This window comes from Panthera uncia, chromosome B1, assembly GCF_023721935.1.
Source record: "Panthera uncia isolate 11264 chromosome B1, Puncia_PCG_1.0, whole genome shotgun sequence".
NCBI lineage: Eukaryota > Metazoa > Chordata > Mammalia > Carnivora > Felidae > Panthera > Panthera uncia.
In genome coordinates, this window is record NC_064811.1 from 76,244,339 (window position 1) to 76,263,806 (window position 19,468).

At 37.5% G+C, this 19,468-nt stretch overlaps 1 protein-coding gene across 1 annotated transcript; it reads left to right on the top strand.

Annotated features, from left to right (window-relative positions):
• The first annotated feature begins 385 nt into the window (after positions 1–385).
• GRID2 (glutamate ionotropic receptor delta type subunit 2) lies at positions 386–4,536 on the top strand. The gene is made up of 2 exons (XM_049630879.1): positions 386–610; positions 3,247–4,536. The coding sequence occupies exons 1-2, from the start codon at positions 398–400 to the stop codon at positions 3,667–3,669; spliced, it is 636 nt and encodes a 211-aa protein (XP_049486836.1). The 5' UTR covers positions 386–397; the 3' UTR covers positions 3,670–4,536.
• Positions 4,537–19,468: the final 14,932 nt, after the last annotated feature.

Here is a 19,468-nt window from a genome sequence, read left to right on the forward strand (position 1 = left end):
ACACAGAACTGCAGCAGCTTGAAACCACATAAAAACAGTGCCTCTGAAATGTAATTGTAAAAACACATTGCAACAAAGCAGGAGGGGAATATTCAGACTTCTAGAATAAAACCAAAAAAAGAAGAAGAAGGATGGGGAGAGGAAGGGAGGGGAGAGAGGGGAGAGAGGATCGCCTGTGGCCCAACTCGGTCTATAAAATCAAAGCAATAACGTTTTCAGTGTCCTGGCATTCCTTCTGCAGGCTACTCTATACATTCATTTCCCCTTGACAACCACCATCCTTTAGAGGTGGGGTTATAAATGGATGTGTTGTGGACCAAAGCAATAACCATGTCTGCAGTAACACATGACTGTGCTCTTTACCCCAAGGATCCTGGAGCTTCAGCAGAATGGTGACATGGACATCCTGAAGCACAAATGGTGGCCAAAGAATGGCCAGTGTGACCTGTATTCCTCAGTGGACACAAAGCAGAAAGGAGGCGCCCTGGACATAAAGAGCTTTGCAGGAGTTTTTTGTATCCTGGCTGCTGGAATTGTCCTCTCCTGCTTTATAGCTATGCTGGAGACGTGGTGGAACAAGAGGAAAGGCTCCCGGGTCCCATCAAAAGAGGTACTTGACTGAGAGCTTCAGCACTAAGTTGAGCCAACAAGCAGGTTGTCTTTCCAGGCAGGATTAATCACCAGAGAGAGGGTAATGGGTTGGGGGGCAGTCCTTATTTCTTCTTTCTTTGAATATTGAAAATAAATTTATGAAATATAAAAAGTGGTGATGCCAATACCAATTTCTGTTTTAGGACATCCCAGCTAAATGAAAAGGAGGCTTAGTGTTTGAAAGACTGACGATTTCATGTGCCATGAAAGGCTTTAACATTCTGCCAAATCTCAAGATAGACTTTAATTCAGTGATTTTCTTAAAGGTTGTGATTCCCTTGGCCAGTTCACAAAGATGCTTAACATTTTATCTCAATAGGTTGTGGAACTTATAGGTAAATTACTTGTGTCTCTAAGATTCAGCGTAAGAAATACAGCGCCACAGCAAAATAATCGTAATTTGTCTCTTCACCACCAGTGACTCCTTCCCTCTGTATATAGACCTATAGAAACGATCATATGTTTTTAGCTCTTTGATGGCTCTAAGCTTAATAAATCCATTTTGTGGATCACCTAGAATTAAATTTTTAATAAAATAAAATTAAAATTTTTTCAGAGATCTGAAAGAATAATTGCAGAGTTATACACAGTATCTCTTTGAAAGTGGCATGTGCCTTGTTTACATCAAAAATTATGGAATTTATAAATGATCAGAGAAAATAGGAAGTTAAAATAAATTGCTTGATTAATTTATCATATTTCCACTGGATGTAAAAGGTGAAAAATTTTTAAATAATGAAATTATATTCACTAAAGTTTCACAAATTGAAATGAAAAATAACCTGAGTTTGCTGCATGGTTTGATTTGCTGGATAGTTTCAAAGGACATTTTTAAACTTTCTGTAACTAGACTTTGACTAATTGATGGTTAGAGCGAATCCTGAGAAGATCTGCTTTAATGCATAAATAAAAATGACTTCCGATTTGCATATGAATGTTTACATGTTAGTGTATTCTTTCAAACAGATTTTTTTCTAAAGTAGTCTGAGAATTCCTTTCTACCACTTTATAGGCAAAATTGATCAGCACCATTTATAAGGAAAAGCTCAACTTACCAAAGATAAAACTTAGCTTTCTACCTATCCAAATGATCATACGTTCTCAGTTAGTGGAATATGAACTAAAAATTAATCAGGTTTTATTGTAGTGTTTTCTTTATGGAATAAGCTTCTGGTATCTCTATTGACATTGATTCAATGCAAAAGACCACATTAATGCAACATTATAGCTGAGATTTCATATTCTCAAAAATCTGGAAATTAAGGACTCCCCAAGCTCCTTATATTTTGAATTACTATATATAATATTAAATTTTTGCATTATTATATCTGTTGATGGATGACTACATTATAGTTGCTGTGGGAACCATAAAATTATATCTCCAACCCTCTAAAGTCTCAGTGATAATATTGCATTAATAGATATTTTTATTGGATTTTGAAATGAGAAAGGAGAAGGAAAAACAGTGATGCACATCAAAATATTTTTCACTGAGGAGCACTATAATAGCACAATGAAAAAAATACATACTCCATTCTAACTCATGACAGCTAATCCAGATCTATGAACAAATATTTTCTCTTCTTATGATTAATAGGTATTTTTAAACCCTCACGAAATTAATTTATTGAACTTGGCTATAAACATGACTGATAAAAGACAATTTTTTTTTCTTGCCAGTTTTATTTTTCAAACATTGGGCTTTAATGCTCACTTTTAGCGAAAATCCTAAAGGATTTATGAATTGCTTTCAACATCAGAAATAATGAGATTTTTACTTCCTTTTTCTTACTAAGTACCTTCTTACTAAGACTCCATTAGGTTAGCTCAAAGCATCTTTGATCTAGAGGCCATTTAGCAAAAACTTGGCCCAAAACCAAAGCTGTCATTCACACCTCATGACTTGAAGATGTCTCTAAAAGGTCTCACTGACCTCACAATATTGCCTCATTCAGGTGCTAGATAGCTTGAGCGTGGTATGAATCGAGAAATTGATTCTTTTGTGTTGAATGTTGCTCTTTCTAAATAATCTCACATCTCTCTGGCCTAAAGAGAAATAACATGTTAACAGTCACTAACACTTTAGTTTGAACTAGCATATCGTATCACTTAGCTCCAAGAAAGGAAAGTTAAGATTAGGAGTGAATAGTGGAAAAGAACAAAAATCCAGCTTGAAATAAGACACCCTGAAAAAGGAGGAAGCATGTGGAAAGAAGAGGTGTGGTGGGGAAGTGAGCTGTTAAAACCATACTTCTTATTTGTATTTTGCCTGGGTCTGTCCCTGATCTTATAGAATGCAATCACCCATCTACTGTTCCCATAGTTTTGTAGTTGCATGTGACATTTATAGAACTTCCAATGAAAGAAAAAGATTTATGATAGGTAACCTTATCTCAGAGTCATATTTGTACCCCCAGAATCTAGCACAATGCCTGGCTCATATTAGGTGCTCAATAGATATATGTTAAATGAATAAACCCCGAAGTTCAGTTAATTACATATCATGTTTGCTGAACTTTTTTTTTTTTTTTTTTTTTTTTAAACCATGGAAGCTAGTACTGATGAGAACCTTATCTTCTTTTTCTTCATCTCCAGGATGACAAGGAAATTGACCTGGAGCACCTCCATAGACGTGTAAATAGCTTGTGCACAGATGACGACAGCCCCCATAAACAGTTTTCCACCTCGTCAATTGATTTGACCCCTCTGGACATTGACACTTTGCCAACACGACAAGCACTGGAGCAAATCAGTGATTTCAGGAACACTCATATTACCACAACAACCTTTATCCCAGAGCAGATCCAGACTCTTAGCCGCACACTATCAGCTAAAGCTGCCTCTGGTTTCGCTTTTGGCAACGTGCCTGAGCACCGAACTGGCCCTTTTAGGCACAGGGCACCTAACGGGGGCTTTTTCAGGAGTCCTATAAAAACAATGTCATCTATTCCTTATCAACCAACTCCTACCCTGGGGCTCAATCTGGGTAATGATCCAGACCGAGGCACCTCCATATGAGCATCAAACAGAATCTCTTCACTGTTTCTTTTGTAGGACTCCCTTTGCAAGGAGCGACTGTAATATTGTGGGACTAACATGGATGTAACATTATTTTTCGAGAAAAATCAGGATTATTAGTAACAATTATAGTTCTTTCTCGCCACCTTCTCCCTCTTCTCTCTCTTCTATTTCTTTCTCCTTTGTCCTCTCTTTCTGTACATTTCCCTCCACTTTTTTTCATTACTCAACTTGTTCCCCCAGAATATAGTATACTAGGATCCTATTAGTCCGCTTTTCATATACTGTACTTCAAGTATAGGAAATGTGCACTGAGTATACTAAAAGCATATGCAGGATTAATTTCACATAAAGGCCTCTTACGTAACATTTCTCTATTTTTAAAAATATAATTGCAATAACTTCAGTCTTTTTACATTCTTCTGCTGCATCCATACAATGCTCCACTGCTGTTGAGTGTCCTTTAACTGTGGACCAAAGGCAACCCCTGCAGTGTTTATAAAATAACTTAAAGACCATTCAGGCCACATAATATGAGAATGCAATTTTGTAGGATTACAAAAAAAGCCATTAATATGCCAGTCAAGACTACAGTTAAAACTACTCTTGCACTGCAACAGTGCATATGACCTTTATGTGATTGTACAGTATTACAAGTTTTTTCTTATGTACAGTACACTTTATCATATGGCAGAAGCCTCTATTGTGTTAAATAAATTAGTATCTCATATATATATACATATATATGCACCTATATAATGTGTATATATATTAAAGGGCGGCCATTGCTATTGCAATTCATTTAATAAAGCTTTAGTTTGAAAAAAAAACAGTATTGTATACAGGAACTATGTATAGTGCAGGGGGTCTTTTCAGTTAGAAAAGGCAGGTTGCTTTAATGTTATTCTGACTCGCATTGTTTGCCAACAGAGAATATTTTATACTTTTGTTATTAAAACATCCAGGGCGATTTAATATTTGTTCCTAGATGTAACTCATTTGAATAGGTTTTGCATTTGTTATTCAGCAGTGTATAAAGCTAACCTTGATAATTTTACTTTTAATTAATTATCTCAATGGAAAATGCTATTAGCTGGACCACGTCCACAGCAGCACATAGAGCTCTATAAGAGTTTAAACGTAGATCATCGAAGGTTAATAAATCCTCTTCCAAAGTAGAAAGCCAATCAATACAACTGTAGTTGGGGAGGGGTGGGAGCCCTTAAGAAATATTGATGTGGCCTTAATTACTGTCCTACATTATCCTAAAGAAGAAAATATAATGACCATACCGGGCTCTCGACTTAACCCCCCTTTTTATTCAGTTCTATTTGGAGGAGTTATGTATTTTTTACATTAGTGCCAAGTGTATAGAAGGATGACAGCAAAAACAGTGCCTCTTTGTGCACAACCCTTTTAAAGTAGCATTCTTACCTGTTAGAACTATAGAATGAACTTTGTTTGTAATCCTTACATTAAAATGTGGTAAGTAGGAAGCAAGAACTTATCCTGTGTTTTTACGCAGCCATACACTTATTTTAATCTAATTCATTCCGTAGCTAGGATTGATATAGGAATCAACCTATGTGATTTGCTTTAGGAGAAATTAAAAGGTATATTCTTAAGGTATATTATATTTTGATGCTAATTCTGTTCTGGGGAGCATCTTGTACTGTCACTGTTTTTGTACTAAATCTTCAAATATTGTCTACTGTGTAAGGCAGAAAAATTTCTTATCATGCAACAACCATTTTGTTTCCAGGGTGACAAGTACCTAAGTGCATGCACAACTTGTTTTCCCTTGTAACGTTCATGATCTCATTCCCAACTCTGATTTGAAAACAAAACAAAACAAAAAAATACTTTACAACAAGCTATATAGGGGCATACGAGATGTTGCAGTGATTTTAGCTATCGACAAACTGTTAACCATGTACAATATTTAAAATAGGCCTATTTTGATGTATTGCCTATTATACAAATACACAAGACACTTTTTGGAGGCCTCAGTTATGAGTGGCAGAGCTTTCTGTGTATAATTTGTCTAAATAATTTGTCTAATAAAAACGTTTTCTAAACTTGCTCTCATACCATTGAAGTCTTAACTATAAGATTAGAAAATGCCTACTCTCTCACAGATCAACCTGAAGTTTTCTAAACACTTATCTTGAGTTAATTCAAGCATAAAACACGTTAAGCTTTACTACCAGTACTATGCCAAAATGAATGGCTCTCTAGAAACAACACTATGTGATGCCCTAAACCGATAAAAGACTGCCTTTCTGCTATTTGAGACAATTTGAACCGACAGTATGTTTGTTTTTCTTCACATATATTTCTATTTGTGATGTCTCTGTGAGCACTTTTGGGGGAGAGATTTATCCTGGGCCATGTAAACAATGTAACCATTATAATAATAGCAGGGCGATGGTTTGTCACATGAAAGGAAAGAAAGAAAGAAAAAAAGAAGAAAGAAAGAAAGAAAGAAAGAAAGAAAGAAAATAGAGAAAAAGAAGGAAAAAGAAAGAAAGAGAGAGAAAGAAAGAAAAGACAGGGTAATTATTAAACTTAGAATTTATGTATTAATAATTGCTTTGCTGTTAGGGAAAGATTCATCGTGCTGAATCTATTAATTTGAAAATTGACTCCAAGATTATTTCTAATACAATGTTATTTTCCTCATTTGAACAACAATATTTTTGTCTAGCATTTAACTCACTCAATGAATATATATCTGAAAACATATCTAATTAGACCAAAATCTTTGCTGCTCTAAATTTCTATTAAAAGTGATTTTTTTGATGTTGGGATTATGAGGAACTATACAGAGCTAGACTCTCTGGTTTTGCAATATAAGATGCTGAGAAGCTGTGACTTGCCCAAAGGTTTGACAAATCTAAGGCTTAATATTGGGTCTTATTATTTAACTCTGCCATGCTTCAGTTATAGCCACAGGTCATCATGGGTTGTAAATTCAGGGACAGCTCAGAGACAATGCCTCCAAGGAGTCCTCTGCCCAAGCCTAGGATGCAAATCTCTAGGAACTTTCCCTCCTGCCTGGGGCCACTTAGAGCACCTGAATCACTGCTCCTTTTACAGATGGGAACGTGAACACCTCAGGCTACTTCCCCAAGGTCATAGCTTGAGGCTGAACTCATGCCAGACCCAGCTTCTGTCCAGTGGTACTTCATTTACCCCATTGTTTGCTTGGTTCGCACCACTTACAACAACCTTGCTATTTCAAAACAAGACAAATACCTTATATCCACATAATTTTATTCTTTTCAGATGTTGATTTTTTTTTCCTTTGGTGAATCATTAAAAGAACCGGTTGTCACTTTCAACCACCTCAGAATTTATGCACAGGTTTTGGGTCAATGAAACATTAGAAAATTGTAAGACCGCCTTTCTTCTCTCATACATATCAAGCTACAGGCAATTTGTTGTTTTCTTAATTATGTTATTTTTCATCTCTTTTAATTTGGGATTGGTTGTCAACTGAATAAATACTTTTAAAAATAGACTTTGCTGAATGGTACTTTGCTTCATCAATTAAAAAGAAAAAAAAAAAGATGAGAAGATCCATTTACCCTACATAATACCTTACAAGCCACAAAATTGGATAACAAATTATTACTACTTTATAATCAGAAATTTGGAGTGGAAAAACACATTCTGGATTATAAGTATAGTAAATAAGGCAGAGCTAAGAACTTTTGTACAGGTAAACGTACGTGTTATCCTTATGCACACATCTCATGATAATTGATAAAATACAATGGCCTCACTAAAAATTGACTTCCTTCTAGAAGTTTTTATTTCTAAAAACAAATCCTGTTTCCAGTCTTTGTGACCAGATGTTAATAAATGGCTAGCAAGTATGACCATAGTTACCATTTCAACAAATTTTAGTAAATGCCCTCTCATGAAGGACTGTATAAGATCCTTTGGGTGGAAACCACTTACCTGCCATTGAAAAATTAGAAATAAATTTTCTTATATTTGATAGATTTAATTCAATACTATTAGCGTTTGCTGAAAACCTGTTATGTGAAAGCCACAGTGCTAAGCAATTGCACATGGCTCACATGAATATATATGTCTTAAAATGGGTCTGGATGTGTTCTACCGCCCAGCTCCTTTCCTTGTCCCACATCAACATGCAAGATACAGACTTTCTGAGGTGGCAGAATGAGTCACCCCAAGCCAGTACAGTCCTCTTTGGACTTTGACCATTCCAATTGACTGGGGCAATCCATCCTGGTAGTTCTCATAGACTAGTAGAATCTATCTTCTTAGATTCAGATCATCTCCACAAAGAAGACCCAAGAGGCCAGACTATGAAGCCAAATTTCCAGAAATGTGAAAATTACCATAAGCTACAGGCAAACTATTAAATTATCTCCTACCCGCATGCCATCCAGAGACTGACTCCTACCCTCTGGTGTCCATGTCAGAATGATACAGACCACAAAACTCATTTTCTATCCCTGCAGAGAGCTTTTAAGTGTTTAAGTGTGCTTCAAAGGGATTACACAGTGAGTCCTATCCAGGCTACTTCTCAACTTCTATAAACTTACATTTATACTGCAACTAAGATCCCTAGCCACCCTTCCTGTCATCTAAGACACCGGATACAGTGTGACCTATGAACCGATGAATACATAAGGTTTTACAGGATGTCCAACCATGACAACAGCCTCCAACTTACACTTCCAGAAGAGTAGAAACTTCAGGTTTTGCCCCATTTGTAGAGCTCCAAGGAGGCAGAGAACAATTATACCACATAATGATTCACCTGACCATGAGGATGGAAACAGACTGTAGGAGCAGCACTCTTGTTTTCTCACCTGAATTTTCCAAATTTCTCTTGTTTCAGTAGTTCTCATTTGTTTTGTTTCCATATAATATTAGTAACAAAGCAAAAATTGTTCAAATTTCAGAAATGTTTTTCATGATCTAAAACTCTTCCTTGACTTGTTATTACATCCAATTTAGGACAAGTGTCACCTTTTGACTAATTTTGCACATTTCCTAGACTTTCTTCAGAGTGGAGGAAAAAAAAAACTGGTTGTGCTATTTGGACACATCATGACTTCCCTTATGCTATAGGCATGGCTGTCTAGCCTTTGTGAGGAAGGAGGGTCTGGTTTCCCTCTGGAGAAACCCTACAGGTTCCCACCTCAAATCTGGTAGCATATTTCAAAAGGCTCAAACTATCTGCGATGAGAGAAAATTCACACAATTTTCATGATGACATTAATTCTCATTAATTAAAAACTAATTGAGCTTTTCTAACAGCTGCTTTAGAAGGAGAAACATATGTCACAAAATCAAAAAATGATACAACATCAGAGCTAGAGAAGGAAGGAAAACAGTGCTTTTAATCAATATTTAGCTTGCCAAAAGATTTGAAATATGAGTAGAAAGCACACTTTAATTTTTCAGATTGTTATATCTTATTTTTAAATTGGTGCTACTAAAACTTTTTAGGAATTTTTAGCCTACATCTGTAGCTATTTTTAATTTTTAAAAATGGGACATCATTATTGAAAAACAAAAGACAAACTACAGCTTGCTTGTTCACTACACAAAAGATTCATGATGGGAGATTTTGAGAATTAGTTCCTCTAATGTATTATAAATAAGATTCAACTTGCAAAAATTTAAGTTATATAAAACTTTTCAGGATGAGCCACTTCCTGGAGCAAAGGGTACCTATGTCTACTTTATACTTACAGTTAATATTTAATTCCTCTCCAAAATTATATTGAAGTTGACTTTCAAATGAATTCTAGCCCTCTATTAATATCTGTTTATAAAAGTTAGCTATAAGATTTGTTTTGAGAAATAAAAACACACTAAAATGAAGTTGAAAATAGAAGTATCACATATCCAGCTCATCTAATTTGACTTTATCATTCTAGAAAGAGTTATTGAATACCTAATATGTTCAAATACTTGCATAAGCGATGTTAAGGAGAGCTTTGGGCATTAGTTGCTAGATGGATTATAGTTGTGTCATATATCTAGTTGACATAATTGACATTAGATATCAAATACAGAGCTCTCATTCACATATAATCTTTTTTTAATAGTACAATACTTCTTACCAAATGAACATATTAAAAATAAAAATAAAAAATAACTAAGCAGAGCAGCAAGATATACATGTAATGGGGACTCCCAGCCTCACTTCTGCATGAGTAACCATTTAAAACTTATTGTTCACTCACTCAGATTTCCCCATGGAAATGTCATGGTAAAACTGTCTGTAAGCTGAGCAATAAGTGTATACAATCACTCCTCATGTGTGTAACCTCCAGAGTTTTTGGTGTGTCCAATTAACATGTTAAGTCCTATAATATAGCTCAATCACCAACAATTAATATATTATATTTAATTCTTTCTTGCTCGTCATCATAAAATGAAGTTTTTAATTCTTACTCTATAATAATGATTATGTGTCTCTTTTTTTAAAAAAAAACCTAATATTAGTACATATATAAATAAACTTCATTGAGGCTGCAGATATTATTAAGAACAAAACAATCACAAGATCAACTGGTCCACTGACTAACACTTTGCGAGCACCTACTATGAGCAAGGCACCCTAGGACAGAGATTTCCTAACTGGCATGCCAAGGTCCACTCCCAAACCTACGGTGGTCCCAGGGTGCTGAGATATTGATCCTCCTTGAGACATGGTGAGCCCCCGGTCTGGAATTCCGTCCAGGAACAGTTCTATTCATTTACACCTGGCCTTTCCTCAAAAAGCTTCCAAAGTTGGAGAAAAAAAAAATAGAAACATTTGAAGGGTTAGACACAAATTCATAGTTTAAATAATGTCAGAAGACAAGAATATAAATTATATCACAATACAGAATATATTTAATTGTGAAGTTAGTCAGTAGAGAAAATATTCTACGAGAAGAGAAGAAGAAGGCTGAGTTGGATGGGATGGTTTGCCAGGGTAAGTGGAAATTTAGCCTAATCACAGAGAATATGGAAAGGTCAGGGGAATGCAAAAGGGCTTCCAAGTGGAGGGTACAGTGCAACCAAAGGCACAAGGATGGGTAAGAGTGTTGAGAGGAGCAGTAGCCCACGATGTCTGGAATATGGGCTGCGTGTCAGGAAGTAGCAGGTAGTAAAGCTCAAGTGAGCCTGTGCAAAGCCTGTAGTCTGGGCTCAAGAGACTGCACTATATCCTGTTCATTCATTCCTTCCTTCATTCTTGTATTCAACATACTTTCGTTCACCCAGGTCCTGCTACTGCAACACACCATTCTAGGTGCTAGAAACACACTAGCAGACAAGACTCCCTGCCCTCATGGAGTTTGCAATCACTTGGAGGGCAAACAATAAACAGGATAAATAAGTGAGGCATATAATCTATTAAATAATTATTGTAGAGAAAGACAAAATGAAGGAGTGGGAAGGCTAAAGTGAGAGTGGGCATTTGCTATTTTAAATAAGATGGCCATGAGACATCTCACGGGATGAGTTGACATTTGAATGAAGCCTTAAAGAGAGGGAGGGAGTTAGCCATGTTGCTGTCTGGAGAAAGAACATTCCAGACTTTGAAAAACACTCGTACCAGGGCTCTCAGGCAGGAGGGTGCTGGGCATGTTTGAAGAACATGAACATGTTTGAAGAACAGGAATATCAATGTGGCTGGATCAAAATTAGGGGTGAGAGAGAGAGGGCTCAGGAGGGTAACACAGGGATCCAACTGATAAGGCTTTACAGGACACTGTAAGAAACCAGAAATCATTGGAGTGGTTTGAGCAAAGCAGAATGTCTTTCACTGGATCCAGCAGATTGATTATAAAGCCAGATGTTAATCAAACTCGGGATCAGAAGGGCTGCCACTTTTCCAACCTCCCATGGGCCTAAAAATATTTACCACCATTTTGAATGCTATAAGAGAGTGGAATGGAGTGCCAGTTGCTGGCCAAGCCTCCATTTGGATTTCAGCCCTTGAACCATCAGAGAGAGATTGAAGCTGGACTGGTGTTCACAGAGGCTCACAACCATGGAATGTATGGAGACATAATCTTAAATATAATCTTAAAAGGGTTGTTCAAAAAGCTCAAGCTGGTAGTAATTCATAGAATGGGATGGAAAAAAAGACAATTAAAAGGCTTGTGCAATAATTCAGGCAGGAGCTGAGCTTCTGTGATAGCCCGAAAAAGAAAAAAATGATACCGATGGTAGATGTATTTGAAGGGAGAATCAAGAGAACCTGAAGATGAACTGACTATAGACTGTAAAACAGAAAAATAAACCAAGTATGACTGTTTTTTCAAATTCAGATGCTAGAAAGATAGATATAATTTAACCAAAACGTTCTAAAGTCAGAAGAATATTTTGTTTTATTCTTTATTTTTTCTTAAAAATAAAGGGTTAAGAAGAAGAGAGGGTTAAGAAGAAGAAAGTACAGAATTGAGAATTGTTTCCCTTCATGAGGAGTCTAAGTGAGGGATTCTTAACAGATGAGGGAGGGGTTATCTAGAGTCCTCGACCTTGAAACTATGCTCCCCAGATTCCAAAGGGTTTTCCTCGGGATTTACGCAAATGCTGTCCAGAGGAGGTGAGGCTCACTGGGCTTCAGTTAGAGCAGCTCCACTTTTGTCTTCATATATCTCACTTCTAGTAACAATTTCCCTTACCCTCCATGTAACAGGTTCTTACAGATGACCACAACCTCAACTTGGACATTTTCTGAGACAGTCCGTTAGAGCATTCAACAATTTTAATTGACTGTCCAATTATTCTTCCTTACAGTTGGTCTTTGTATTGTGCGGAAAGTTGCTCCCTACTAGTTCTTTAAAATGCTACAGAACGAGCCTCATGCCTTTTTCTCACATGCGGTTTATCATGTTTCCCACACAGTACATACTCAGAAATGACCACACTCTCCTGTGATACTGCGGTAGGGATTCAAATCGCACAACTGGGGATTGAAATACATCCAATATGTCCAATGTCCTTAAAGGAGAGAATAAACTAAAGCACAGCCCCCTTGTATTACGTTTGCTAAAATGACCATGGAGCAGAAGACAACTGAATAGAAATCCAAAAAAAAATATTTTAAATATGGACTTGTCTTATAAAAGGAATAAACTAAAATTAGCCCAATCATTACAAACACCTGGTATGTGAAAGCCAGTATACTTGGACCTATAAGTCAAATCAAATACCTGCGGAACTAATGTGTTTGGTTCCTGTAATTGCTGTGTGCTTTTAGTTCTGAGTCTATATCATCTTGAGAGTTCAGAAATCATCCACTCAACCACAGTTGAGAGTACTATAAGAGAACAAAAAGGTAGGTCTGAAAGACGCATCATCATCACTCTTATCCTCTGAGAGTTTAGGAGGTAAGCTCTCACCAAGCAGGCCATCAAAAAGACTACTTGGATTTTGTTATGGATGTCGTCTGTCAGCTTTAACTGTCCCTCAACACCGAGGTCATGATAATGGCTCACCTTTAAAAGGTCAAAGATGATTTCCCAATTCTAAGGAAAAAGTGTCATATATCAAATACACACAAGAAATGGGCAGCTGGTACCTTTATGAATTTAGAATAACTTTGATAAAGCTTGCTTTTCAAATTGCTTGAAAATATAATCCCTTGCAACTTATTCTTGCCCCAGAATCTCACTTTTAAAATACAAACCATGAGTCACACATTCACAAACACAAAACTAATCTTTCTTTCCCTATAAAAGAGACAGCTCCCAAATTGTACACACACATTGTATTGAGTATCTACACAATGTAAGAATTCCAAGATAATTTGCAGAGTCACATGTTTCTGAATTACACTTAATAAACCACATGGCATATATCCTCAGCTACAATTATTTCAAGTGTATAGACTTCAATCCATTCTCACCTGAAGATGTACATTGCCAATTTCTGCCTCAATTCTTGTCCTTTGCAAGCCAGTATTTATGTTCTCCTAAATATAGCAACCATGCAGAAGGAGGGCACGCTGACCATATGCCAGGGACAGTGCTAGGTACTGTCTACATATTTCACTTCATTCTCATAATATTTCTATAAATTTGCTATTACTGATACTAATTGAACAGTTTGAAAACAGAACAGAACGGAAGTCTCCAGAAAGTTAAGTCATTTGGCCAAGGTCATACAAATAGTGACTGAGGCACCTGGGTAGCTCAGTAGGTTAAGTGTACAGCTTCAGCTCGGGTCATGATTTCATGGTTAGTGAGTTTGAGCCCGTCGTCAGGCTCTGAGCTGTCAGTGCTGAAACCTGCTTCACATTCTGTGTCTCCCTTTCTCTGCCCCTCCCCTGCCTGTGCTCTCTCTCTCTCTCCCTCTCTCTCTCTCTCTCTCTCCCAAAAGTAAATAAATAAACTTAAAAAAAAATAGTAAGGGACCAAAACAGAATTCAAACCCACATCTGTCTAACTCAGAAACTCATGCCCTTTCTACCACCACAGGCTGCTCCTGGCATCAAAGAGAGATGGGAGTGAAAAGCCCTTTGAGAGCCCTTCACTGCCGCAAGAGGCTTTGAACACTATTGGGAGCCACAAAAAACAACTGGTACTCACTAGCTGAGTATATTTTTGATGCAGAAACTACACGTAGTAAATAAAATATTCATAAAAGATGAATATAAATGATGCATACATCATAGTAGCTTAGAAAACATAAACAGATTCTGATACCCTGCCAGATTACCTTCTGCAGCAAACGCTGCACAAAGACCAGCAGTTTGCTAGCAAACCTGCCGACCCTCCTGTGTTCTTTACCTCTGCTAATGATGTCAGCGACCTCCCTGTCTTCTTCTCCTCTTTCTTAGCACCCCGCTAATGGAAACATTAGAAAAACAAAGCCCTACTGACTCACCTTACATAATGCTCTACTACCTGACCCCCATTTTCCAGCCTTACTGCTCCTGGACAAGTTTAAGCACATGTTAGCCTCTGTGGGAAAACATTACAAGCTTCACTCTTTTCTAGCTCACATCCCTCCTAAACAGCTTACCAGGTAATCTTACTAAATTACTTCTCAAGTCAGGTCACTCCACAATTTTTTTCCCCCATAACATTTCTAGCGTCCGCTAACAAATGGCCAAGCACCTTAGTCAAGAATCTCTTCTGGCAGCCTTCACAGAAAGCAATATTGGAGCCAAGGGGGTAGGATTTTGACCATTAGAAATATGAATGTGGACTATAAAAGCCATGTACAAAGAGGAAATGGTAAAATATAATTGACATGTTTTGGAACAGGAATAAGGCTATTTGGCTTGGAATAGAAGGTCTTATGGAGACAGATAGAAGATAAGGCAGAAGAACCAGTTGGTTGACGCATTTAACAACTATATTTTGAGGGTATACATATATACGCCAAGATGCTAGGCATTGGAGAACACGTAAACATGCAAGATCTCAGTTATGATAGAAGAGATGCTGTGTATACGTATAACTACAACGTAAGGCAAACCATGATGTGTTCTGTAAAAGTGATCCAACATATTAGAGGAATTGAAGGGAGAGGTGATACTCTTCCAAGTATCCTCTTATTGAAACACAGTGATTTTGGGGCGCCTGTGTGGCTCAGTCGGTTGAGCGTCCGACTTCAGCTCAGGTCACGATCTCACGGTTCGTGAGTTCGAGCCCCGCGTCAGGCTCTGGGCTGATGGCTCAGAGCCTGGAGCCTGCTTCCGATTCTGTGTCTCCCTCTCTCTCTGCCCCTCCCCAATTCATGCTCTGTCTCTCTCTGTCTCAAAAATAAATAAACATTAAAAAAAAATTAAAAAAAAAAGAAACAGTGATTTTAAGTGATATATAAGTGCTTTTACATAACAATCGATAGTGTTTGAGAATTCAGAGAAAGGCAAGACCTTTCCTCACCAGGGTGATAAAACGTCTTTGTGGAGAAGACAGTGTGGGAAATGTGTTGAACAAGGAGTATAATTTCCAAAGATACAGAGTAAAGGAGAAAACATTTTTAGGCAAAGGGAAAGATATGATCCAAAATCACAGAGAAGGAAAGCAAAAGCACATTTGAGAAAAATCAAATAATTTGGTGGCAACATATGGCCCATGAAGAGCAGTAAGAACATAAGATGACAAAACTATAAAAATCAAATCCAACCACCTACCTAATGTTTGAGTGTCATCCCTTTTATAGTCGATTCCATTTTTGAACAGCTGTGAATATTAGTAATATGATAGTGTTTACAGTCTACTGGGGAAGACAGACAATTTAACAGGCAATGACAATAAATTGTGGTAAGTGTTACAGTAATGGAAATACAAAGTGATTTGCAACACAGAACAGGGATAGGAAGAGCTCCCTAGCTGGGATTCCAAGCTAGACCTGAGGTATAATTGAGAGTCAGCCAGGCAAAAGAAATAGGGGCAAGCAGTACATGCAAAGACCTGAAGCCAGAGGGCAAGAATTGTTCCAGGAACTGAAAGAAGTCACACCACGTTGGAACTTACAGGGAACAGAGACTATTAAGAGAATAAAATGAACAGGTAAAAAGCAGTCCTAAAAATGCTCCATAAACCATGTTAAAGAATTTGTATTTTTAAGGAATAAAGTTCCAGGCATCACTAGGTAGCCACTGACAAGTTTAGGGTGAAGTAGTGACCTGCCATATTTTTATTTTAAAGTATCACTCTAGCTGCCCGAGGAGAAAGTTTTGGAACAGGGCAAGATCTGAGAGAGGGAGACCAGTTAGGAGCCTTGTGTGGCAATCAAGTCCTAGTCACTGGTAGTAGCAGCAAAGAAAGAAGGGCGTGGAAAGATTCTAGGGACAGTTTTGGCAGGAATGGGGTCTAAGTCTGGGCTTGAAGTCTTTTTGGAAGTTCTAAGCATAAGTGAAATCATGAGAGATAATAAAGTCATGCAAGGAAGAAGGGGTCTATTTGGCAGAAATAAGATCTGGGTACAGAACCCTGTGAAAGATCAAAACTTAATCAAAGGATGGAAGAGGATACTGGCCAAAAGAGAATGAGGAAGAAAATTTTAGGGGGGAGTAGAGTTAGAAGCCAAGGGAAGAGTATTTCAAGAGAGAGTGGTCAGTATTGTCAAATGCCCATTAGATTTAGCAACATGAACGTCTTCCAGATCTTGGCAAGAACAATGTGGATGAGAATTGGTGGAGACGGAGGCCAGACCATAGTTGGGGAAAGAATAAGTGGAAGGGCTTGTGCACTGTTCTTCCAAGGAATGTGGTGATGAAAGAGAGGAGGAAAAAGGATCTGCACCTGGAGGACAGAATGGGATCCAGGAAGGGTGTTTGTTTCCAAGATGGGAGAGACTTGAGCACATTTAAATACAACAAGAAGGTACTGGTAGTGAGATCGATGCTGAGAGTATAGTAGCAAGAAAGGTATTCAAAAGATGAAAAGAAATGAGATCGAGGACACGATTAGTTTTCAAAAGGAGAAAGGATACATATTTTATTATAAGTGCGGGGAAGGGCAAAAGGAGACATGTGTATACAAGTAAATTTCTAGGTTCAACAGCAGGATGTTCAGTAAGGGCTCCGTCGGATTCTGTTTTCTGTAAAATGGAGAAAGTAAAGCACTGGTGAGGGTCCAGCATCAGAGATTTTGAAAGAATAAAGAATGGGAGAGCTGACGAGAGCAACACAGTTAACTGCAGCACAGCTTTGCGGACTCAGCTGAGGTTGGAGGCCGTGGCCTGGCCTGTACAACTGTAATTTTTTTCAACTATTGCCAGCAGCTTCTGCTTAATTATAGGAAGACAGAGAGAGTTGGATTTAACCACAGTTGCAGATTTGACATAAGTATGAATAAACAGCAGAGTGGCCATTCAAAGTAGTACTGAAAAAAAGTTAATTTTCGTGGGGCATCTCAGTAATACAGGAAGATAGAAGGAGGCTATATGAATTAGGGTATATAATGCTACTTGCTGTAAAAATATGCTCCCCCCCCAAATTTTAGTGACTTAATATATTATAGATCATTTTTCACTCACACAAAGTTCAAAGGCAAGCAGAAGGTCATCCTCCGTGCCGTGATTTAGGACCCAGGTTCCTTCCATCTAGAGACTCAGGCCCCAGGACCTTGGAGTCCTCCCATAGGTCTTCGGTATCTGGATGGCACGTGAAGAAGGGGGAGAAAGTAGAGGATTGTGGGAGTTTTAACGTACTAGACGTAGAAGTGGCACTTGTCACCTCCATCCCTATACTGTTGTTTTATCTCATGACCACATCAAAACAGCCTGATAAGCATCTGACCTGACTGCCATAGAGGCACGGAGTCAAGTTCGGAAGCTTTGTAACAATCTCAACATAAACAACAGGCTAACCAAGACAAAAAGTAACTGAAATGAAAAGGAAAACACACTGATTTTCTGAGAAAACCCACAGAATTTGGGGATTGCTTGGATCAAGGATGATAAACAAGGTTCTGTCTAAAGCACAACATTAAAAGGAATTATAAGGTCGAAATCCAGGGTCAGCGAGGCCTACCCAAACCATCCTATTTAGAGTTATGACTCCTTCCCCCAACACCTCCCGTCTCCCCTTACAGGGCCCAAATATCTTTCACAGCACATGTCACCTTATACTATGTAATTTACTTTCTTGTTATTGTCTTTCTCTTTCTACCATAACACAAGCAAATTAGGCCAGGGTTTTTGTTTATTGCTCTTTCCTCAGTGTCTAAAACAGTATCTGGCATGTGTGGAATAATTGAATGTCATGAGATTAACAAGGTCGTCGTTATGGTGAGGTCAAGTTAAAATGGAAAATACATGCACATGTCTACTAATGCTGGCTTAGCTATAGAAAGAGAAGGAACACTCAAACATCACAACGCAGATTCTAGGCTGGATACCTGGGGGAGGGGAACAGTAGACTCAGGGAAATTATTTTTTAGGTGGACTGAAAGATGATTTAGTTTTAGAAATATCGTATTTGAAATGAAGGTGAAATATCCAGGTGGATATATTCAGCAGCACACTGAAAATGCAGAAGCTGGGTTTAGCCAGAACATTCAGAATTGAAGTCTCAGGATAAGAAGAGAAAAGCCTCAGGATAAGAAGAAGGAAAGCTATTCAACCAGCAAGAGAAGTTTTGAGCAGCGAAGTTTTACCATCTAATGTATATTCAAGGATAATTGATCTAGTGGTCTCCAATTAGATATAATAAAAATATCACAACTCAATTCTACCAGAAAATATTCTTTTAGGAAAATATTTACTTCATTATTTAAATCAATATCAGTGTATTTATATAAAACAAAGGAAATCTAAAACTTGTTTTCTCACAGTTCTGTTGAAAAGCGATCAGCACCTCCGCCCTCGTGTGGTGGCTCTCGGTAGAAACAGGCTTACCCCTCAAGTCTGAATTGAACTGTTCCTTGACCACAGGATGGAAGAACAAATCATTTTTTTATGTTTATTCTGTAACTGCATCCTCAAGGAACAGAGAAATAACTTTCTTTCTCCTCACAAGCTTTCTCTTCTTTATATTTATACTACCCAAACTAGTAGCTTAAATATGGATAATTAGTATGCTGGCAAAAGTCCAAATCAACAAATATAAATACTAGATAGATGACCTAACGTTTTTCATGATTCAGATTTTCAGTAAATAACCATAGAAATTATTTTTAATTGCTATTCTTAAACTTTTGAATTTTATCTAAATTAGCTATTCTGAAATTTAATGGGAAATAAGGAAAAATATTAATGCCACAGCTATATGTAAAAATGCTTAGAAATATTGAAGATAATGCCCAAGCACCACACCAACTAACAATTAGGTTTTCTTTAAATAAAGAAA